The sequence below is a fragment of the Embiotoca jacksoni genome, unplaced genomic scaffold (genome assembly GCF_022577435.1).
Source record: "Embiotoca jacksoni isolate LCO1_2020_lvr unplaced genomic scaffold, fEmbJac1.0.p SCAF_36, whole genome shotgun sequence".
Lineage (NCBI taxonomy): Eukaryota > Metazoa > Chordata > Actinopteri > Embiotocidae > Embiotoca > Embiotoca jacksoni.
Genome location: NW_027185388.1, coordinates 1,029,596 through 1,052,920, shown reverse-complemented (window position 1 = coordinate 1,052,920; position 23,325 = coordinate 1,029,596). Strand labels below are relative to the sequence as shown.

The following is a 23,325-nucleotide window of genomic DNA, read 5'->3' as shown; positions in this document are numbered from 1 at the left end:
TCATTAGATTATTAATCCAGCGTGTTATTGTTGTAGCTGCTGCTGCTGCAGCTGCAGCTTGTTTGAAATATACTTCACATCCAGTTTTACATCCAGGGATGGCAGATTAATATGAAAAAAAAAAATGAAGATAAACGACGTTCTGATCTCCAAATCTGTTTTCAGTTTTTTTTTGGACTCTTGTCTTAAGATTCTCGCTGAGATATTGAATAATTTGCACATTTATTGAAATTAAAGAAGTTTAAAGGAAAATTACTATTTGATGGGAGTTTTTAACTACACTGTCTTGTAGTTTAAAAGCGTCTTATGTCATCCATTATTTAAAATATTCATCCGAAAGTGAAACGTGGAGGAGTGGAAGTATAAACAAGCATCAAAAGTACCTCAAAATTGTACTTCGGTGAATGTACTTACTTCCCACCGCCGCAAAAAGACGATCAAAAGGTGGAGTAGATCATTTCATGCGCAGCTAATCTGAGTTTAAAGGTTTGTAGATCACTTTATTTAAAAGGTGAGCACATAATCATGACAATAGAGACAATGTTTACTTTGCAATTCACTAAACAAAATCTAAACATTTTCACAATTTAATATTATATTTGATCATTTGTACATACAAATATATTTAAAGCACAGCAGAGGCAGCAAACTAAGACTTTCATTGCAATTTTCTTGCATAACTTGTCTATTTTTGCATATGATGATATAGATAGATAACTGTCAGCATTACTGTTTAGTATAGTCATCTGAGTGGGTGCAAATAAATTTATATTATTTTAAGCAGTCTCCTGTTGCAGAAGGAAAACAGACAACAGCAACAATAAACATTAGAAATTGTATGTGCATCAAATCTGGACATACACGTATTCATCAGCTTTAAAAAAAAAAAAAAACCTTTGTGCAAATTTTTCCTGTGGTATTTTTGTGATGTTTTTTTTTTTTTTTTTTCAAGGAATTCATTAATTTCAAAATAGCCACACAATAAAAGTGCAAATTTCTTAAATACTTAATGTTCGTATCTGCGTTTGTAAGAGAAAAAGTGACAAAAATGCACATCAGTGAGGTATTATGTCAACTGATATGAGCAGGTAAATGATATACAGTGGTTGCACCTCCACTTTGTATCCTACAGTTTGCAGCTTCTATCACAACATTACAGTAACAACAACCCACTTCCACTGCAACACCTTTAAAAGAAACTCCAGCTGGTCGTGAAAGGTTTTGCAACAGCGGCACCTAGAGGACGAGATGGGAATCACTTCACACACACAAACACGAGACTGCACAGAAACTCTGATCACGTTTTCAGAAAGGACACGTTAGTCAGTTAAACTTGCAACTATGCTTCTTTTCATGATTTTATTTGCCCCCCCCTCCATCGGTCGTCCTGGCTTGACTGACAGATAGGCGGGTGTTGTGGAAGGCACGCTGTCTGTCACTTCACGACTGGGCTGTCACCACCGCCATCGTCTCTGTGGCTGCAAGACACAAGCACAGCACTCATCTGTAAGACGGGAATGCATGAGTTTGGTGTACATGCTTATTCTAGAGTTTTGAGTTTTAGCTTCTACAACAATGTGCCCCTCTGTCCCCCAGATTTCCACTCTACCATCTCTAGTTCTACGCAGACAGCTGTGTTTACAGCTGCTCTAAACGGTTTACCTTCTTAACTGTACTATTACATCACTGAGCAGCTTTTTACAGAAGTCCAGTTGGACACCTTTGGCTCTGTGGATACAGACAGAGATACATCTGGTCAGAGCCAAATACACAGAAGACTAACGTTTGTTTTCAAGGGCAAACTTGAACAGCCTAAACTTGATTTGTTGAGCCACATCGTTTTCTTTATTTTGCTTGATGTGATGCTCAAAAAAATTAAGATTGATTTGATTCTAGAAATCTGTGTACTGACAATATTTTTTATTTTTATTTTCATGTCCTTCTCCAAACTCAGAAGAGCTTAAAACTGTAAACAAAACCTGCAGATATATTTCACATTGTTAAATTTCCATGCAAGCTCAGATCGTCTTCGCTGTGACTCTCAGTTCAGCTCATACAAAAGGAGACATCCTGAGACAAAGTCAACACCCACTGTGATTGTGATTCAGTAGTACCTTCTCCAAAACCTTCAAGAGGAGTGAAGATCTATCTTTCTTCTTTTTTTTTTGTCATTTTTATAAGCTTCATATATATTTACCATCTCTGGAAACAGAATAATAACACTTAAAAAGCTGATATAGTTACACATAATAACAGGAAACGCTCAGGTGGAACTTTAATGTCGGTAAACCAGAACGCACACGCACCACAAACCACCTTGAATTTTTCAGGTCCTTAAAACTTTTGGCTGAAGCAAAATCCAGAGATACGATGCAGAGAACTTTAGTTTTTTTCTTTAAAGTTCTTGGTCTGCATGAATGTGCGGTTTAAGCTTCACGCGATGCACACGACACATGACTGAAGTAGAAGGAAAAGAACTGAGAGGGGACGGCGGCACATATGAAGCGGACTGATTGCAGTTCAGAGCGGGCGTTCCTGTCGGGTATCAGGTGACTTTTGACATTAATGTAATGCAGTAAGATAATCTGATGGATCCCAAGATGTTCAATATTAAATCAATAATTGTATAAAACTAAATATATAAATTAACCAAATATTTGTGATATTTAAATGTAAAAACTATAAATTAAGAACATGATTTCATTAAATTTGTTTTTAAGCCCCCTATAACAGTGTTTTGTTTATTGTGATAACGACCTTATAATTCCACTGTGACTCTTTTATTTCATTCAGGTCACAAGTCTCTGAAGTCTGAACCTTTCAGCTTCCGGTCTCTTGATAAAGCCACCGAGTTCAAGGACGGCTGCCGCATTTAGCCCCTCAGGTCGAGCCACAACAATGCGATTCTGAATTAACTAATTAGAGGCCCCTGGTGTAACAAAGCAAAGTACAAAGACGCATAAACTCGCATCTCCTTCAATTTAGATTAGCAGGGCTCCACATATCTAAGCTGCTTGATTGATTAGACAGGATGGCGTGATACCAAAGGTATGTTGAAAGGTGTGTTGTGCCGTATCAGAGGGAAATATATTACTATATTATTTAGACATTTTTGTAGGGGGTCCAAAGAACATTTTAATAACTGTGTTTTTTTTGTTGTTTGTTTAAATAAAAAACAAACAATTGGCCAAAATGTTCATTATTCATAATGCAGGTTTCTTTGAAATAATCAAAACTGGACAGCTGCAAAAAAAAAGAAATAAACCTTTTGTGGACCAATTAATCTAGTTTATGAATTTGAGGAACTAAATCTAAGTTGTATTCTGTTGCATTAAAGATAAACATCGGTTGACGGTCAGTGTATGTGTGTGTGTGTGTGTGTGTGTGTGTGTGTGTGTGTGTGTGTGTGTTCTTACTTTCTCCTTCCTCCAGTGAGGCCTCCTCCTGGGCTTCATGTGTGATATCCACTGCTCCCTCGGTGACCAGCTCCTCTCCCACACTAGCAGCAGGTGGCGCCACCTCCTCTCCCGCTGATGGAGCAGAGTGGCAGGAGTGGCAGTGTTTGACCTCAAGCACTGGAGCCTCTGACGTAGATTCTGGTTCTGCGGTGGGAAGAACCTCCAGGTCCGGCCCGGTGGAGGCCGCAGCCAGCTGAGACGTGGCAACGACTGCTTCAACTGTCTCCTCAACTGAAGCCTCCTCTGCTGGAGCTTCAGCTGCTGCCTCCTTGGCTGATTCCTCTGCTGAAGCATTGGCTGAAGCCTCCTCTGCTGGTGCCTCCTCAGGTGCCGCCTCCTCTGCTAAAGCCTCCTCAGCCGCTGCCTCCTCAGGTGCTGCCTCTTCTGCTGCAGCATCCCCAGCAGGTGCTGTCTCAACCGGTGACGTCACCTCCATCGGAGCCTCCTCAGCAGGTGCAGCTTCTTCAGCGGGAGCAGCATCCTCAGAGGAGGCGACCTCCTCAGGGGCAGCTTCAGCCGTCAGAGCCTGATCTTCACCTCCGGCCTCCTCCACCGTGGGGGCTGAAGCCGCAGCTTCCTCAGGAGGACATGCAGCTGCCTCCTCCTCGGCTGCAGGAGGAGCAGCTGCCTCCTCTGCGATCACTTCTTCAGCAGCTGGGGGCGGTGCATCTTCTGCAGCCTCCACCTCCTCGCCCTCCGCAGACTTCAGCTCCTCCTCGCTCACTACAACGGCGGTCTCCTCAGACGGCTCCTTGGCTTCCACCACAGGAGCCGCTTCCAGGGCTTCTGGTTCGAGCACCTCCTGTAACTTCCCGTCTCCTTCTATCTGTCCGGCAGCTTTGACCAGACTCGTCTCACCGACAAAAGCTGCTGTGATTTCAGCTGTGGAGCCGGTCAAGGCCTTCGCAGCTGAAACTAGATCTGGCATCGACTCTGATGGAGAGAAGGAAGGAGGACAGGAAGTGATGACAGAGATATTTTTTGCACAGAAACAACACCTTCTTTGCACTATATCAAAGTTTTTCAGGTTGTATTGTGGCAGAACAGTACTTTTAAATTTACATTGCTTCATGTTTTATTTTTCAGTGGAGTGAAAACCCTCCTGGACGGTATGTATGTGAAGAGAAGAATTTAATCTGTTAAACCAAGTAAAAGTCCACTTACCTCGACCAGGTATCTATCACTGGAGGATCTACAGCCACCAACAGGTTCAAGTACTCTACAGGAGACTACCTGCCCGGGTTCATGCTCCTTCTGCTGGAGTAACCTTTCAGGAAAAAGTGTCCTGAAACATCTCAGATATACAAAGACGTGTCGAGCACTTTGAACTTTCATTTATTGTCACAAATTTTAAATATAGAAACCTCTAATCTGGTTGTGTGAACACAGAACAGCCCTCTATACACTTTTTTTTTTTTTTTAATGGTGATATCAGTGACATTTAAAGGTTTTAAACACTATAAGCGGAGTCCAGTCAAGGTGGCTTTCTTACTTCCCTGTCTGTCAGGCTGCTCTGGCATCTCACCAGCTCACCCTAAAATGAGCATTGTAATCTAGGATTAGTCTGAACCTGTCTGTGAGGCAGCTTTAAACAGGACAATTAAGACTCCACACACAAGACTGATACAAATCAGTGGTTTAACAATGAAATAAATAGTGAATTTACAAGTGGAGAAAAACTGTGTGGTGGTTCTTGCATATTTAGTTGTTTTTTTGTTTTTTTTAAATGAAGTCTATTTTTCCTGAAGCTGCTGAGCAGGAACAACCACATCTTTGTATCTGCCTGCAGCTCTTTTATAGCAGCTTATTCATGAGCCGTGAGAAAAGGCTCATCACTCTTAAAACAAGCATCGACGCTGTACAAAGGGCAGAAATGTTAAGTTTGATCACAGTCAAGGTTCTTTAGGAGCATGAACATGACAGGGATTCTTCAGGGAAAGCAGCACTTTTCTACAGGAGGAAGGTGTTTTCTACTTTACCAAGAAGTGTTATTCACATCATATTTTACATTCAGAGCAACAAGCAAAAGCAGAGAGTCACGGACAGAACTACATTCACAAAGTAAAACCTGAACATATTGAGGAGTTTTGAAGTTTTGTACGAATTTTCTATATTTCTGACTGAATATAAGGTAAAACCTTGTGACACATGGCCTAAAGTTGGATAAAGAGAGCCTAATTAAACAAAGGAGGTACAAATATTGTAGTTGGTCATTTATTAATTGAGAAAAAAAATTATCCAATTTTACATGTCTGTGAGTGGCAAAAAGTACTTAAATCTCAAGAATTAGCAGTTGATTTGAAGGTGAAATTAAGAGTCGGGTGTTTGCAGTCAGTGGGATGACAATAAGATGTGTGTTTGTGGGACCCCCGGTTTGGTTTAAAGAACAATCAAAGGGCTCAAAGTCTGAGAAGTGTATCATGAACAAAGGAGATTGTTGCCCCTTCTTTTGTCTGTTAAAAGGTCACATTGACAAGCACGGTGGTGGTAGTATCATGGTTGGGGCTCATTTTACTGCATCTGGGTACGAACGGCTCGCCATCATTGATACATTTCTAAATTATACCAGGAGTCTAAAAGACATCCGACAGTGAACTGAATCTAAAGAGAAAGTTGGTCGTCATGTTAGACAACCATAAGAACACGATGGTTAAAAGTAGAATATATAATTAAGATAAAATAGGTAATAGATAATTTTACCAACAACAGATATGCGAGATTATTACATACAGGATTAAAGATCATTTTCAAGCAATAACTAAAGTACAATATTTTAATCTAATTTGTTTTGCCGTTTCTTTTTTTAAATCTACCTGTATGATTTATGAAAATTTGATATTTTTCCTCATTTACAGAGATAAGAAAATTTAAGGGTTTACAAAACACCAATTTTCAATGTCAATTTAATAAGAATAATAATTCCTTGAAAAACAGTATAAATAGACGCGCATCAAAAAACATAAGGGAAAACTGCAGTATTGGACCATCAGAACTTCGTCTTTATTGAAACACTTCAAACTTATTTATCATCCAGTGATGTTTTGTATTCTTTGAACGATTAACTGCAATTAATCATGATGACAACAGTCAATGCGCAGACATGAATGAATTTTCTGTAGTGTTCCCTGAAAGATTAAAGTTTCACAGTTTAAAGAGGAAAGACACAGCAGAAGTGTCTTTTAACACAAAAATAAAGAAAAAATGGCTTCGAATGTAAGAAAAGTCGAGAAAAGACACTTAACTACAAAGATATATAAAGTGGGCTCAGGATGGCGTAGCTGTAGACGGAGAATATAGATGAGTAGAAAGTATCTGAGCGCGGACAGCAAATATTAACAAAAGAAAAGAAGAAAATTGGTTGTCTCCCCTTGAGAGAAGTTGCAGTCAAGCCGGAAAAGAAGAGCTAACTGGTTGAAATGTTGAAAGAAAAAAAAAAAAAAGAGGCTGAACATCTGCAGCGAGACGCATTCATTCAGTAATGAAACAAGATGCAGTTTTGTTTTAAGGGCACTTAAAATATTCTTTTACAGAACACATTAGTTAGTAACTCGATTCTATCCCTTATATTGCCTAGTTTAACACTCCTCCGTTCACTGTACAATAACTAAACCTTCATTTCTGGTCCGGTGATGAGAATTCCTATCGAAAACTGAATTTTCCAAACTGAATCCGACCACACAGACTAATGCCAGATGTTGTGGTTTGGATTTGAAGGTTGGGGAGAGTGAAGGGAAGGGAAGGGACCTGAAAACTGGACTGATGAACCCCCGACAGGTGTTTATGAACAACGGGAAGAAAAAAAAAAAAAAAAAACCTGAACGTTGTTTTTCCTTTTAAATTTAAAAAGGGGTTCATGAGTCCATTTTTCCTGAAGCCGGGGGAGGAGGGACACAGCACATCTAACTCCTAGCCCTCATTAAATGGAGGAACTCTATCGAGCCGCCACTGCTTTATGCAGACACCTCTGCAGCAGGGGCGGCCTCAGCCTCTAGGGCTGCGGGGGCCGTCTCTGCCTCAGCGGGGGGGGCTTCATCTACTGCTGCCGTACCAGCGCTCTCTGCTGCTGGGGCCTCCACCGCGGCCGCGACTTCCACAGCGGCTTCAGGAACCTCCTCCACCGCTGCAGGAGGAGCGGCTTCTTCTGTGACGGTGGGCTCGGCTGCTGGCTCGGCTGCGGGCTCGGCTGCTGGTTCATCTACGGGCTCTGCGACGACCACGCCAGCTGCTGCTGCTTCTTCTTCTTCTTCAGGCGCGGCCTCGACGACGGGCTCGGCGGAGGTCTCTGCTACCGGTTCTGCAGGAGCAGGGACAGACTCGGCGGCAACGATCTCGGCGGCTGGTGCCGCCTCCTCTACTGGTGCGGGTTCAGCTGCAGGAGCTGCTGCCTCTGGTGCTGCCTTGGCTGCAGGAGCTGCAGGGTCAAGAGGTCGGGAAGAGAAATGCATGAAGGCAACCTTTTTCTTTAAAGACTTTTTTTTAACCACTTATTAGACTGATTAGTGAAGGTCTTAGATTTCTGGGCCTATTTTGGATGCATTTCAAACAAACAAACAAAAAAAAAAGGTAGTCACTTTTGCTGCGACAGACAAGTTGTGAACAAGAGGCAACCAACAGTGACATCACCCGTTGGTTTGTGAACAGCCATTATGAAGCCTCGAGTTTGGAATTTGTCCTTTTTGGAGCCAACCCCTGGTGGTCCTCGGTGGTATTGCACTTTAAGGCACTTCAACATTGGCCTAACTTTTCAGACCCGGAAGCTATGTCCACTTTTACATATAATCTACAGTTGTAAAGGTAAAATCCATGCAGTAGCCAATGGTGGAAATAACAGTCAAACCAAACAGCCAAAGTACAGTTTTCTTAAAAAGGTGTTTACCATAATGTATCGAATAAATTTTTTACTCTGCAGTAATGAGCTACAAAATGACCAAGAGGCCGAATCGTTCTTCAATTTCCCTCAACTACTCCAGATGACTAATAATTTTTAAATAAAGTACCAAAATCTGTCACTATCTCCCACAATCCAGCCGAGTGAGTCAAGAAAATTTCCTGGGGTTTCTGTGTGCAGGTAACTCAGGGTTGAAGATCAAGAGCTTAGGTCTTATATGTCTAAAAGGTGACACAGCTGCTGTTAAAACTGTCAACATAATATGAGTAAAGTGGAGGATAATCCTTAATCCCAACAGGTCATTCCAGGGACAGAAATAAAACTGCTGACCTCTGAAGATGTTGGTTACCAGCTTTTTGGTGCCAGGAACTAAAGAGAACCAATTTGTTTTGCATGGATAGAGTAGATGCGTCTATGAAAAAAAGGTCCTCAGCGTACACTATAAACATAGTATTAAATGATGTGCAGAGTTAATACATAGTGCTACAAAAAGGGAGCATATTGAGGGTAAAGTTTAATGACTCATCAGATCTGAGCTCAAATAAAACCGCTTAATGTGCTGAGTAATGTGACCTCAGACTAATGTGTCAGGACAATATGATCCTTGATTGCTATGAATCAGTCACCATGTGCATCAAGATGCTTTTCCGTTTTCACGTTCCTGGAAGTTTTTTTTTGCTTGATTACATAATGCGGGTCACTGGATGAAATACCAAAGCAGTACGCTTCTCCATCACTGTAGGAAGCAGCATACTATTCTCTGACCAAAAAACACAACACTTCCAGTCTGCATGTTCGCAGCTGAACCTCCAGCTGCTTAACCCCATTACAGGCTGGTTCGTGGCTCTGGGCGCCGAGCCATGATCTCTCCGGGCTGAGTAGACAAATAATTTGCAGACGGAGATCAAAACAGACAGGCACGCTAACGCTATTGAGAGTGATCATTCTACCGTGATAGCTATGTAAGCACCGTAGCCAGAATCTGAACCAGTATTACATCCAGATCACCCTTACTGCTTTGTCTTTTACTGCCTTTTATTTCTTAAAATTAAAAAGCTCCAGAGGCTGTTGCATCACGTCATTTCGTAACATGCTCTTTAACAAGTCCAAAAACAGCAAACACAGTCTTTGAAGTATTAAGCAAAAAATACAGCTCTGTATCAGATGTAACGTACTGAATTTATCTAATAGGCAAAGACGTGCCCGAGTAAAAACGGTCTATCTGACCTTTAAGGTTGGAAGATTCCAAAATATGCTTAAAGAAACAAGATTTTGTCAACAGTGAGATCTGGGGGGAAAATAAAAAATTAAAAAATTAAAAAATGAAATCTGCTGTCTTGTGTAGAGTACTATCAAATATTTCAAAGAAATTTCAACAACACCAGAATTCATTATCTTAGTTTTTAGCCACACTAGCAGGATAATGATGCACGTCGGTCCACCACTTTAATCCAGATTTAAATATCTCAACAAGTTTTGGTTGGATTGGAAATTGTGTCTGCGTGTACTTTTGTCATGTCAAAGTTGATTGATGCTAATTTGATAAAAACGAGATGATGATGATGGTAAATACCTACTAAAATATTAGCATGTTAACCTGCTGACAATGCTAACATGCTAAATTAAGATGAGAATATAATATACCTAAACATTAGTGTGCAAGTATTGTGATGCTGACATTTAACTGTAGTACCCCCATGCAAACCCATTAGCAGGACTATGGGATGTACAAACGGGTAACATGGGTCGAACAAAGTCATGTTCAATAAACTAAGTGTGTTTTGTGTGTGTGTGTGTGTGTGTGTGTGTGTGTGTGAGAGAGTGTGTGTGGCTGACCTTTTGCCGTGGAGCCCATGTTGGCGAGTCTGTCCTCATAGCGCTCACTATCACCATTGACTGTCTTGTAGGCCTGAGAGAACGATGGCAGATATGCACATATTTACATACCAGCACTCAACCAGTGATAACAGTATGAAATGGTAACAACAGCATTACAAAATGCCACCATTTTGTCCGACATGAACCAACACAGTTGAAATACACTCGTGTGCTTTGCCAAGACGGCAAACAGGGGACAATGACTGCGAGAGTTGGCCTGAAAGCACAAAGAACATTCTTTGTGCCCTTCGGCGTCTGAGCTGTGGGGACATCTGCAGTCCAGTCTGCCCTCAGGTTGGACTGCAGCAAAAGACATCTCACTGTAAAACCATAAATTAATTGCGCGCTGTGTTTTTAAATGCTTCCCATCAATATCCATTAAAACGATGGACGTGCGCGAGCAGAATGCCGATATAAATAATGCAAAAAGACAAGCAGCCGGTGTTTTCAACTGCCCACTATTCATCAGTGACAGTTCTGTGATGTAAACACAGCAGTCATCTGCAAACAAAGACAGCATGATTCCTATTGGAATTAACCATGTCTTGTTTCTGTAAATTATTCCTTACCGTTATACGTAGAGCCGCAATGATTAGTCGTTTAATTAGTTGATCAAGAGAAAGTTGGGGGTCACCAGGGATCGGCCTCCTGCCAGTCATGCAGTGCATCCCTGGCGGGCCCCCAAGATGGTCAATTCTTCGGTCTGGTCGCCAGACCGTCCCAGGTACAGTATGGCTTCAGAGGAGTATGCCATTGTATCTAATCTAGGCGACTTCCACGGGAGGTTTTCCAAGCATGAAGATCCAGAGGTAGAACCAGAAAACACTGGATATCTTGTGCATCTCCACTAACCAAAGAACACCTCAGGATCCATCAGGAGAAGCTAGAAAATGTAGCTAGGCAGGGGGGTGGGGGGGGGGTATCTGGGCTAACCTGCTGCCAATGTGACCCAACATTTGATAAGTGTCCGAAAATAAATGGATGCTTGAGTGGACCATTTAGACAATCAATTAATCGGTCAATTAATTCTCAGATTCCTGCCTTTTAAAAGTGAAGGTTTTCTGGTTCCTTTACTCCTTTTTGATAATAAACTGAATATTCTTTGGTTGTGAAAGGTTGATCGGGACAAAACAAGACATTTTAGGTTGCTTTTTAATAACCACGTCGTTGACATTCTTTGTTGAACTACATTGTAAATTTTTCAATGTTACTTACTTTGTAGAAAAAAAAATAAAAATAAACCACTTAAAAGCAAAAAAAAAACCCACTATTTTCTATTTAAGCAATAACAGCAAAGGTATGGACAGATATGTGATACTCACATAGACGACTGCAGCAGTGAGGCCTCCTCCACACAAAACGAAGTATGCCATGTTGGTGGAGCCTCCGGGAACCCCGAGGGCCATGTGTCGCACTGGAACTGTGGAAAAAAAACACACACACAGAGTTACACTGCTAGTTTGGAAAACCAACCAACAGCAAAGAGATTTACATATATTCATAAAGTAGGCTCCATTATAGACTTTGTTATTTCTACTTCCATTCAACCACTGATTGAAACATCACTTTGTATGATTACAAATTTAGTCATGGAGAGAAACTACTGTAATTTTAATCATCTCCTAGTATCTTTTTTTTTTTAGTCAGAAAGCCGTGCCTCCATCAGATGCACAACTCGACACGCAGAACAGTGCACTCTGACAGCGTCAACATGTCTCCATCCCTTAATCCAGTTACCCAATACCGCTCTGGTCATTTGTAGCGGAGGAGATGGAAAGATTTAGCAGCGGCCAAGCTAAACACTGAATTGTCCCTCGAATTAAATCCCGCGGCACACACAAATACTAAAACGCTTCCTGCTTGACGATCTTAGATGTGCATCAAAACAAACAACTTTAAAAAGGACCTATAATTCATATAAAGTCGGCCTTCAACACATAATAGTCACTGATCTCTTAAAGGGTTTTTGACAAGCTGTTGTTGTTGTTTTTGTTGTGTTTGTGGATATAGGTGACTGGGAAAAGATTTGCTGGTGTTTATAGAATCAGTGGTGCATGCAGAAGAGGCTGTAAATAAAACCATCCTCCATCCCAAACACTGCCTCAGCCTAATCTCTCCCTACCCAGACTACACACAACAGAGTGTGCACAGACACATTTACAGCGCAGATGATATCTTCAGCGGGACACACATGTGTGCACATGTACATGTAGAGTCGGACGATCTGTCAAAGAACACAATGTACGACACACCTGCCCCCGTCGGCTCATACACGTGTTCAGGCAACTCATAAATCACCCTGTCACTTTTCCACAGACCGCTTTGACGGTGGTTCCATGTCCTTTGCAAAATACTCAACCAGTCACCGAGTTTTACAATTACTGACGTAGGTTTAGTCGATCAAGGATGTTTAAAAATGAACCGTTTTCTGCCGGCAAGAAATTTGACAAAAAGTGGAGGCTTCGAACATATCTTCAAACCAAACGACGCAGAAGATTTATACAATCTGCACAGTTTCAAGATGCAACCAAACATAAAATCCGGTCTCAATCTGCCCTTCTGTTCCCGAGTTATGGTGTTGAATAACGGCCAGAAATGGGTATTTGCAGAACATTTTGATGACCAGAAGGTCAAGTTGACCTTTGACCTATTGGATATAAAATGTCCTCATTTAATCTCCCAAAAATCGATTGGTACATGCGACTTTGTTCTTACATATTTACACTGTTTTTTTACGGGCACCAGGTTGTCATGCGTTACTCCCGTCAGAAGGTGGCGGTAATGCGTCTAAAAGCTGTCTGCCAGCCGCCATTAAATAATATAGGGAGAAGAAGATTACGCTGCTGTCAGGGGGTCCGGCAATTTGCGGGTAAAACTATCCCGGTTATTAGATCAAATAGTTCAGAGCGAATATCGAATAGTAGTTTTGTTTGAAAGATGCATCCCTTCATTTTTACAATAGATTTTTTTTTTTGCATCAATGAAACACGATATAACATTTTAATTAGTGAGTTTACGAGGTGCTTGTAGGTTACCCAGATTACGTCACCTTTAGACAGAGGCATCAAATGTCATACTGTTTGTCTGTGTTGCCTCTTTTATAATTTTACACACAGTTTTAAGATACTTAGTTGTATTGTATGTTTTCACCGCCAAATTACAAGTGAAGAGAACCAAAAAAAAAAAAAAAAAAAACAGAGCGGAGGATCTTCCTTGTTGTGGGACACCATGAGTCGTCCCTGCCGCTCTAATACCAATGACACAGCGGCACCGGGGCCGGGACAAGGCCAAGTACAGGTTATTTATACAGGTAATCAGTTAATCCCCGCTGCCGTAGGTTCAAGCCTGTGAAAATGGACACGCATTGCCAGGCATGCAACAACCGGCAAGATGGCCACAGTGGTACCATGCATGGAGGGATGGGGGGGGGGGGGTGCATGCTACTGTCTGTCAACTGCCATGTGCTCCCTCCTAAAGGGGGAGGGAGGGGGGCATGCAAGGCTGGTGTGGCCCTGCATATGTGCAGCCTATAGGAAACAGTGTGCGTGTGACGTAATTAGAGAAGTAGCCTCCAGCATCCACCTCTACATCCACCTCTACTCTTCTTATACAAGGTCATATGCACTTTTTTGTTGTTTTTCCGATACGCACTTATAAATACACAAAATCCTGACCGTCACAACCTTGCCACGCATTTCTAAAACAGGAAATGAAAGGAGCAGCTCGTCCTGGGGGCTAAATTCCACATGTTCAGATCCCAAATTAAAGTAAAGGATTTGGGGGTTTGGGGGGGGCATGCACGCGTGAAAAGAGAAAAGTCTCAAATCCCCCCTCCGCTTCCACGCAAACTGTCCAAAGTGAAGCTCTGGACTGAAAAATGCACAAGAAAAATAAATGTTGTTTTTTTTTGTCCAATAGTGGATTATAATTCAGATATATTTTTTAAATATACAAGAAAAAAAAAATTAATTCTCAAACTCTGCTTTAATTGCTGGTCTCCATGTGGCTCACGAACAACGTCCCAGAACAATGTGTTCACGACAAGTAAATCTCCCCGTAAATAATTATTTTTCCACGAAAACTGGCCCACGTGCAGGAATGTGACAAGAAAAACGGTGCATTTGTTCCACACTCGTTCAAGAAAACCTTAAAAACTAAAAAGGAGATTTTAGTAGTTCGTGTGATGCTCTTTCATAACCTGTGTGGAGAACTGAGTGTTCCCAAAGCAGGACACACCTCCTTCAGTCTGCAAATCCCATAAAAGTGTTTTTTGTTTTTGTTTTTAAATGGCACTTTCTTATAGAAAATATAGAGTGGTTGATGCACGAAAGAAACTTAAAAAAAACAAACAAAAAAACACTACGGGTTTTGTTTTGTTTTTATTTAGAAATATCGAGGTTTTTTTTCTTTTTTTCTTACAAATCAAGACAAACAGAGACTCCATTTATGTGACTCCAGCTCATTTAATAAGTTGCTCTCATTAACGTCACATCCAATCATGTAAAAAATTTTTTTTTTTTTTTATTTTATTTTTTTTAAAAACTCTGAAAGTCCCGGTTAATAAGGTGACTCACCGGTTCTGGATAAGGGGTTGAAAGCCCTCCGTGCCAGCGGCCCGACCCTCTGCCATGCCCGTCTGCAGAACATGTTTGCTCGGTTATTGGCAGGTAAGAGGCAGCTGCGTGTGTCTCCGGCAGCTTTTTAAGGATAAATGATTGAGAGCGCTCAGCTGGTGTCCGACGCTGACGGAGAAGAGCACACCCCCCTTTCAAACAAAGGTAACTTCACCAGCACGCCCCCTACTGGCGATAAGGTAAAGATAACTGGACTGAAAAGCAGGTGTCGACGTTTAATTTGGCCCTCAATCAAAAATATGAGACCCCATCGGGAGAGGTGAAGTTTTCTTTTTATGGTTTGCATTCAAATGATCACATAACGCCTCATAAATCCGCTGTATGTAACAAAATGGTTTATGTAAATCCCAATAAATGTAAACTCGTGACATCTAGGTGGCAGTATAACAGAAGTAATACAGAAGGATGGTATCAAATAGGCTCCTGTGAGCCCTCAATCACCTCAAAGTCCGAAAACAACTTAAAATTAAATAAAATACTCAAAAAGGAAATAGTCTGACAAATCTAACAACTACATTATGAAATAGAAGTATTTCCTCAACATGCCTGTGTTGGTCCTTCACTGAAAAAAAACTGCCCCACAGTTGATAATAAACGCCGGTTCCTGCTATTTGTGACTCTGATACGTTAACCCTCCTGTTATGTTCGTTTCTTAGGTACAGCAATGATGTTTAATCATCCAAAAGTTGTCAGAAACCCCCCCAAAAAATCCTAATAAATATAGTTTGTACCACATCACCAACACCATTACTAACAATTCAATCAGTTTTTAGTGGAATGGAGTTATTCACCCCTCCATAGATCAGAGTTCAATTAGGATAACTCGCTCGTTTTCATTAAAAATACATGTTCAAACTATTTTTTTTAGGTACACTGGAAAAACCTAGATATAAATTGCACTAGTCTACCATAACATGTATTTTTTCCTAAATTTTATTTTCATTTTGAAACTTTTTTTTCTTGGGGTGGTGTAGATAAGCAGAGATGAGAGACCTCTGCTGTTCAGGGTCACATTGACCCGCAACGTAACAGGAGGGTTAAACAAATATTAAACATCACCAATTTACTTTTTTTTTTCCTCTACTGTTCTCTAATTTTTACATATGAATTTTTTTTTTTAAAGTAATTTTAAAGCAAGAAAAATATGTTGTTTTTATTAAGCTAATTTGTTACCGAACTCACAAAAAGCACATCAAAAAGTATTAACGTCAGATCCTAGATTTCCCATAATGCAACTGCACCAACGTCCTGTCATGAGTCCCTTCCTGCTTGGTTAAACTCCCACATCTTTCCTACTTCACATCCCCCAAGTTTATAACTCTGTCAAGACTCAAAGGTTGTACCCTCCAAACTAAACCATAGCCCCCCCCCCCTCCCTCCCCTCCTTGATGACATCACTATGATGTCATCAGGAGCTATTTCCTCCAGGCTGACTCGTGTTCTGCAAGACTTTTTTTTTTTTCACTTCTTTAACCACGTTGGTATTTTATTTAAAAATGATTTTAATGGAAGATTAAGAGAAATATTAAACAAAATGTTGAGGTCCCTCCACCTCCACCTCCCCGCCTCCACTTATCCTCTTTTTGGAGTTTAGAGAACAACATCTACCGTATGGCCGCTGAATGTTGCACCACTGTGGCACTTGCATGTGCACACACTTACACACACATTACACACACACACACATTACACACACATTACACACACACTCAGCTGGCTGCACCCCCGGCGTGCTGCTTGGACCCACGGCAGCACTGGGTGAAGTTCATCATGTGACGACGCCTGAATCACCGATCAGACACAAAATCACATGTGATGCACTTTTCCATCGCCCACATCAGGCTCACGCACAAGATGTTTGGTCCAGATGGACGCGGCCTCTTGGTGGAAAAACTGTGAGGAAGAAGCTGCAGCTTTGAAAATCCTCTACGTCGTCGGCCCCGCCCACTTCCTCGACGTAGTGAGCGTTAGTGCACAAAACACAGCAAATGCGTCGCTTTCTTCCGTCAGGTTGTAATTATGACTGGGATTATGATTATGATTGAATTATTTTTTTTTCTGTAAACTTCAGTGTAACAAATCCAAACTCCACCTTTCAAAAGGAACTAAATCCGCAGCTAATCGACAGTATTTGCACCAGTCACGTGACCAACTCTGCATTTATACAGCTGTTGGATGTCAGGTGACGTTTTCATGCCGCGATGGAGCTCGTGACCGATTTCACTGTTACGCTACAGCGAGTAAAAGAGCCCCCAGTTACTCCCCCCGGGAGACGAAACAGGTCCCTTTAACGTTTACATTCACAGTATCTCTTTATTTTGCAGCTATCGTAAACAATAAAATCACAAATATACACCAAATTTCTAAGTCGCACTTTATAACTCCCCCGTTTTAAAGAGTATAAATATCAGAGTTCTGGGTGGGAGAGACGCAAAAAGTCTCCTGATCTTTATCTTTGGTCAAAAATTCTCACACACACACACACACACACACACACACTCACACACATAAAGAACTTAAAAAAAAATAAAAAAAAAATCACATTCGTCCTCCTGAAAAGGTCTCCGTCCTCTCAGCAGCAGGTCCACATGTCTTTCTCCGGTCTTTTCTTGTGACTGAGTCTGATGGACCCGCTGTACGCCGCGGCGTTCCCCACGTACGGCCTCTTCTGTCTCTTCAGCTTGGCGCCGACAGCGGCGACGATGTCTTCCATTTTGTGCAGCTGGCACGGCGCCGCCCGATCGCCCCGTCGTCCGTTGGCGCACTTCGCCGGCGGGATCGGGTTCTTGGCGGACGTCTCGAAGAACGTCATGCCGTGGGCTTTGGCGAAGCTCAGCGCCCGCTCCCGGCTCACCTGGCAGTCGGCCGTGCCGGGGTCGCGGAGGTCGCCCTTGTTCCCGATGAGAAACCTGAAGGAAGACGACCGCTGACTTAACCTTCGAAGGGGTTTTTCGATTTGAGAAAACGGAGGCGCACACGGACGGCGGTTACCTGGGTATCTCCTGTCCCAGCGAGTTCTGCCGGCACTCTTCTATCCAGGCGCTCAGGCCGCCGAAGGTGGCGGGACAGCTGACGTCGTAGACGAAGAGCACGGCGTGGACGTTGCGGTAGTAGTGGCGCACCATGGACTTACGGAAGCGCTCCTGTCCCGCCGTGTCCCACAGCTGGAGCTGAGACACAAACACCAGAAAAAGAGGAAATGAATTGACACGGAAGACACAAGGAGGACAAGAAATGATGTGTTGAAATAGGTTGAGAGCAGGCAGAAGCAAAAACACACACACACACACACACACACACACACACACACACACACAATGAGTCATCTCTGAGAGGGAACAAAGAAAAGGGTATAAACATGAAGATCTGATGGTTAGGAAGTCAGATCTCTCTTCAGGGCTTCGTCGTGTCTTCCTTCAATAAGACAAACCGTGTGACACAGTTGGCGAAGAAAAAAACAAAAAAAACAACGTAGAAAAATAATAAAAACTGAACAAAATCACGATAACAAACAAACAAACTTCTCAGCTTTGAAATGTGAACACGGGACGGTTCAACTGTCGGCAGCCCAGAGATGAAAAAATACCCCCCAAAAAAAGAAGAGACGGAATTTGCAAGTGAAGATTTGTGAGCTGATTTTTTTTTGGCCCCGAGAACGTTTTATTGAACGGAGACTTGAACTAAGAATTAACGTGTTTGGCTTCAGACTCGTTTTTCAGTGACTTGAGATTTTGATTTAAAACAGACCAGGTTGATCTGAGACTCGGTGGTTTTTTATCGATTGACTTGAGAAAGTTGAAACAGGAGTTGTGACGGACTTGAGACTTATTTTGAAACGGTATTTTGCCTCGGGACTTTGTTCGGACTGAAACTGGATGGATTTAAATGGTCTTGATGGACTTTTTGTAAGTCGAGTTGTTTTGATGGACTTTAAACTCTGTAAATCTGAAACTCGCTTCAACCTTGTCTTGTAATTTGTCATTTTCTTTTTTGATTTGCTTGAGATTTTGACTTGATTCACTTGAGCCTTGTTCTGACCGACTTTTGAAACTTACTTTGAATCGAGACTTGACTGGCTTGGGACCCGGTTTGAACTAAATCTTGGTGTAAGTAACATTTTATGGTCTTTAGACTCGGTAAACTTGCTTTAACTGACTCAAAACTTGTTTTAAACTGTGATTTAACTTGATTGGTTTGACACAGATTGAGACTTGATTGACTCAGAATTGCCTTAAAACTTGTTTTGTAATTTGCTTGAGAATTGACTTGATTGACTTTTATAACTTGGTTTGAGCTGAGACTTGCTTTGATTGACTTGAAACCTTCTTTAACTGATTTGAGACTTGGTTTGAACTGTGGTTTGACTTGAGACCTGGTTTGAACTCAGTCTTGGCTGACTTTTCACTTGTCTTGAATGACTTTTGTAAATTAGTTTGGACCGAGACGTAACATGCGCATTGATTTGAGGTCCCTGTACGTGTAGTAAAACGACGGTATCCAGACCTTGTTCATTTAAAAATACCAAAAAACAACTTCTGAAGTTGTAAATAAATCCTCACCCACCGCACGCCTGCACTTCCTCTGTCATGTGGTGGTTTCAAAACAGTCAGGAAACAGAAACGAACACCCACAGTTTTAATAAAAGATCACAGCCACTCACACAGAGTCTGTTATCAGGCCGGCATGATGCACTTCATATAAAACTTCCCACGCATTAAATATGCTCCATAAAAACATTTCGATCTGAATGAAATGCATTCATGTGGCTCTCCAAAAAAAACACAAAAAAAACATGCCACTAAAATCAAACCTCACTGTGATTTCCAGGCTGGGTTAGTTCTGCAAACACAAGCAGCTCTGCTGATTTTCTGCCATCCAGAGAATTCAGTCATTCAGCCGGTGGACAAATACCTCTGTGTTAACCCAGCAGACTTTCACTGCAGTTCAGGCCCTTAATCCTCCAGACCCTTAATCCTCCAGCCCCTGAGAATATTTGGCACCGATATAAAAATTTGATAAAAGTCACTATGTTTTAAAAACTAAACTGGGCTCCTTTCACACACGTCGAGCTCCTGGTGGTTTATGTTTGATGTTTTGTTCACCAACTTTTACTGAAACTGAACCTACTGACCGGCAATCATTGCAAAAACTAAAGCTAAAAGTGACTAAAACGGGTTTGTTTTGAGACGTTTCAAAATAAAAGAGCTGATTGAAAGTCACAGCTGTGCGAAAAAAAAACAACAAAAAACATAGAGCTCAAATATCCAGTTCATTAATTTTGATTTAAGTGGTGGCACAAACACTTCACCAGTTACCTTGATTTTCTCTCCGTCGATCTCGAGCGATGTCTCGCGGAAGTCCACCCCGATGGTGGCCTCCACTCTGCTGGGGAACTCTCCGGCGCACAGCCGGTGCGTGAGGCTGGTCTTCCCCACCCCGGAGTCTCCGATCACGAGCACTTTGAACGTCCGGCAGCGGGTTAAAACCGAGGAGACGCTCCCCAAGGAGCTGGAAAACTCCAGAGATGACTCCATTTCACCCTCCTTCACGGTCACAACGAAGCTCAAGAAAAGTCCCTCCACCCCCTAAAAAAAAAAAAAAAAAAAGCTCCTTCAGGCTGTCCACAGCGCAGCGTGGGTGGATCAGGAGGAGGAGGTCCTGTCGGTTCCCCGTCTGCGTCTCATTTGAAGGCACGGTGGTGCTCGCAGTCCGGAGGGTGGAGAGTTCATGGAGTCCGAGAATGCGCCCGAGTTTTCCAGGCAGGAAAACACAATGGACTCCTTTGTAAATATCTTTTTTTTTGGTTTTACGTTATCCAGCTTTAAATTTCTTAGAAAAAAAAAAGCAGTGGAACCTGCTAAAGTCACGTTCTGACATCGTGACATGTTCTTATATTGTTATTATTTTGCAGGACAAAGACAACATTTTTTTTTTTTTATCAATCAAGGAACACTAACAGATCATCCTGATTCATGACCCCCTGCAGCCTCTTCATCACGTTCACCTGCCGGAGGAGCAGCCCGGTGCTGCCCCCTGCTGGCGGTTATTACTCTGCACTTTCTGCTTCAGTGCCCCACTGACCGGTGCAAAATGCTGATCTAGTGTTTCGCATCACTTCCGTACGGTGGCCCTGAAGGTCAAACGCAAAAAAAAACATTTCACAGAACACAAATATTTCAGAAAACACACCAAAAAAAACCAACATTTCAGAAAACACACAAACATGTCAGAAACTGGAGAGGGTAGAACCACGCATGTTGTTTGTGATCGGACCGAACTCAAGTTAATCAGCTTCCCGTCCCATAAAACTGTTTCTGGTCCGAGGCTTTTTGTGTTCTGGGAAATGTTTTTTGACGTTTGACCATCAGGGCCACCGTGCTTCCAACATGTTTGTGCAATTTCTTCAACTCAAGGCCCCCTCGAGCTATATATACTATATATTGTATACAAAAATGAATTTTGGGTCACTTTTTGGACATTACTTTTTTTTAAAATATTTTGAACATACTTTAGATGACTTTTTATTTTTTTTTTTATCACTTTTTGGAGTATGACCTTTCTCTGAACTAGTTACTCAAGTTACTAGTTAGTATTACTGCCCTGAGAGGGACTCGCCTTAGGAGGTCTCACCCTTAGAGGGATTCACTCTCCGTTGAACCATGAACCATGTGTGATACCTGAGCGGGGCTCGAACCCGTGTCTTCACGATGTCCTTCCCAGCTCGGTGTCGGCGTCGCCGAAGACCGCTGGACTATCGTCAGCGCCGGAGGACGAGCCGCGGCCGGAGAAAGAGTTTCAAAGAGCTTCCAGTAACTAAACCGACGGTCTGGTTAACTGAACAGGTAAAAGATTCCACTTCAACAAGGTTGATATTAATTCTGTTAATATCACTGCAGACGCCCTTAAAAACACGTTTTTCTACTATCCAAAGAATGTCTGCGGCAATTTTGGTCGCATTTAAATGAATATTTGTGGACGGTGGAGTTATAGGTTGCAGTGAGCCAAAGGTTTGTCATAAGGAAAACAATCTCCTGGGAAGATAGGTGGTGTTGTGGTTATTACCCATCAGTTAGAGGGTCAGGGGTTCGAAACCCCCCCTGCGACAAAAGTTCAAACTATAGAAAAAAGTGAACCAAAAGTCATTTTTGAGTCACTTTTTGGACGGCATGACTTTTGGGTCACTTCTGGGCCGCTGGTACTTTTTTTCGTACATCCAGGTGCGATACACGTGATGCACGATTTTCGTGCAATGTACGTAAATGCAGCCGCCGGGGCATCTGTCTACGCTACATCTGAAATGCAACTTGAACGGGCAGTTATGTGGACACCACTTTTAGCGAAGAGGTCCTTGTTCAAAAAGGAAGTCCCAGAAAAATTGAGGTAAGTTTTGTCTGTTGATTTTATCAAATAAAAAATAGCCGTTTACTTACTGATGATCAATTCTTAACAATCATCGTTGCACATGTAAACAAATGTCAAACGCCAATTGAAAAGCGATCTAATTTGGATTAACCGAGAAACGTCACGAAGCGTCCGCCGCAACGTAAACAAACAAAAACATCCAGAAGTCAGTTGTTTTTGTTGTCGTTTTTCTTTTAATACAAAAATCCAGAGATATCATACATCACCATCTCAGATTTCATCTTTCACATTAGAACCCAAATTAAAGGAAAAAGGGGAAGAAAAGAGATTATTGGAGGAAAACAAAAAGAGGGTGATGGTGGTGGTGGTGTGGGGTCGGGGGGTGGTGGGGGGGGAGGGGGGGTACAGAAGAAGTAAAATAACTTCCAGATGTTTGTACATTTACTCGTGACATTTTCCTGTCTTGTCACCTTGGCAACGGGCGTCGATACGGGAGTTCTGACTTTTTTTTTTTTTTTTTTTTTTGCGGGAAGAGCCGTTTTTCACGAGGAGAGAAGATGCCTCTGAAGTACCGTTTCCACGGCGATGGCGAGGCTGCTGCTGCTGCTGCTGCTGCTGCTGATCGAGTCCACCCGCACCACCGCAGTTAAAAACCAGGCTCGGGGGTTACCACGCCGACCAGGTCCGTTATCATCAAAATACAGGAGAGTTTTGATTGATCCGCCCGTGGACAGGAAGGTGTTTTTATGGTATTGCTTTAAGGTCTAAATCCAGCTCTCAGCACTACGTAGAAAAAGTTAAAGAGTAGCAGTGTGTTTGAAAACGGAGCGCAAACACACAATCGTTTTTACCCAGTTTGTAATATGAGGCGCTCCGTGAGAACAGACGGAGGATTTTTTTTTTTTTTTTTGTATTTATTTTTTGTATTTTTGTACATATTCCCAAGTGGAACCAGGAGCCGTGAGGGAGGCGCGTTCTGATCGGGGGGAACTTTTGTTTCTCTCGGGGATCCGACCGTCGTCACACAGTCCGCTTTGCTCTGGAGCGAGTGTCACAGCAGGTAACAGAGGAAAAAAATAAAAATAAAACAAACAACAACAACACC

General features: G+C 42.1%; 3 protein-coding genes across 3 annotated transcripts; all 3 read right to left on the bottom strand.

The window, feature by feature from the left end:
* Positions 1 to 1,370: 1,370 nt before the first annotated feature.
* Positions 1,371 to 4,386, bottom strand: LOC138208122 (brain acid soluble protein 1-like). Its single transcript, XM_069165826.1, has 2 exons — positions 3,417 to 4,386; positions 1,371 to 1,478 (listed from the first exon to the last, which is right to left on the bottom strand). The coding sequence occupies exons 1-2, from the start codon at positions 4,384 to 4,386 to the stop codon at positions 1,441 to 1,443; spliced, it is 1,008 nt and encodes a 335-aa protein (XP_069021927.1). The 3' UTR covers positions 1,371 to 1,440.
* A 2,022-nt stretch (positions 4,387 to 6,408) lies between these two features.
* LOC138208158 (uncharacterized) lies at positions 6,409 to 14,919 on the bottom strand. Its single transcript, XM_069165877.1, has 4 exons — positions 14,799 to 14,919; positions 11,547 to 11,644; positions 10,183 to 10,255; positions 6,409 to 7,869 (listed from the first exon to the last, which is right to left on the bottom strand). Exons 1-4 carry the CDS (start codon positions 14,869 to 14,871, stop codon positions 7,409 to 7,411), a joined length of 705 nt encoding a protein of 234 aa, XP_069021978.1. The 5' UTR covers positions 14,872 to 14,919; the 3' UTR covers positions 6,409 to 7,408.
* Positions 14,920 to 17,151: 2,232 nt separating this feature from the next.
* Positions 17,152 to 20,397, bottom strand: LOC138208193 (ras-related protein Rab-33B-like). Its single transcript, XM_069165922.1, has 3 exons — positions 20,174 to 20,397; positions 17,850 to 18,028; positions 17,152 to 17,767 (listed from the first exon to the last, which is right to left on the bottom strand). Exons 1-3 carry the CDS (start codon positions 20,390 to 20,392, stop codon positions 17,431 to 17,433), a joined length of 735 nt encoding a protein of 244 aa, XP_069022023.1. The 5' UTR covers positions 20,393 to 20,397; the 3' UTR covers positions 17,152 to 17,430.
* Between the last annotated feature and the right edge of the window lie 2,928 nt (positions 20,398 to 23,325).

Excerpts from the sequence above, each read along its gene's own strand:
- LOC138208122 (XM_069165826.1), bottom strand. The coding sequence starts at position 4,386 with ATGCCAGATCTAGTTTCAGCTGCGAAGGCCTTGACCGGCTCCACAGCT. Across the intron at positions 1,479-3,416 it reads CTCACTGGAGGAAGGAGAAA|CCACAGAGACGATGGCGGTG; the intron begins GTAAGAACACAC and ends TGTGTCTTGCAG.
- LOC138208193 (XM_069165922.1), bottom strand. The coding sequence starts at position 20,392 with ATGGAGTCATCTCTGGAGTTTTCCAGCTCCTTGGGGAGCGTCTCCTCG. Across the intron at positions 18,029-20,173 it reads TCGACGGAGAGAAAATCAAG|CTCCAGCTGTGGGACACGGC; the intron begins GTAACTGGTGAA and ends TTTGTGTCTCAG. Across the intron at positions 17,768-17,849 it reads CTGGGACAGGAGATACCCAG|GTTTCTCATCGGGAACAAGG; the intron begins GTAACCGCCGTC and ends GTCTTCCTTCAG.
- LOC138208158 (XM_069165877.1), bottom strand. The coding sequence starts at position 14,871 with ATGTTCTGCAGACGGGCATGGCAGAGGGTCGGGCCGCTGGCACGGAGG. Across the intron at positions 10,256-11,546 it reads TCACTGCTGCAGTCGTCTAT|GCCTACAAGACAGTCAATGG; the intron begins GTGAGTATCACA and ends TCGTTCTCTCAG. Across the intron at positions 7,870-10,182 it reads CATGGGCTCCACGGCAAAAG|CTCCTGCAGCCAAGGCAGCA; the intron begins GTCAGCCACACA and ends TTGACCCTGCAG.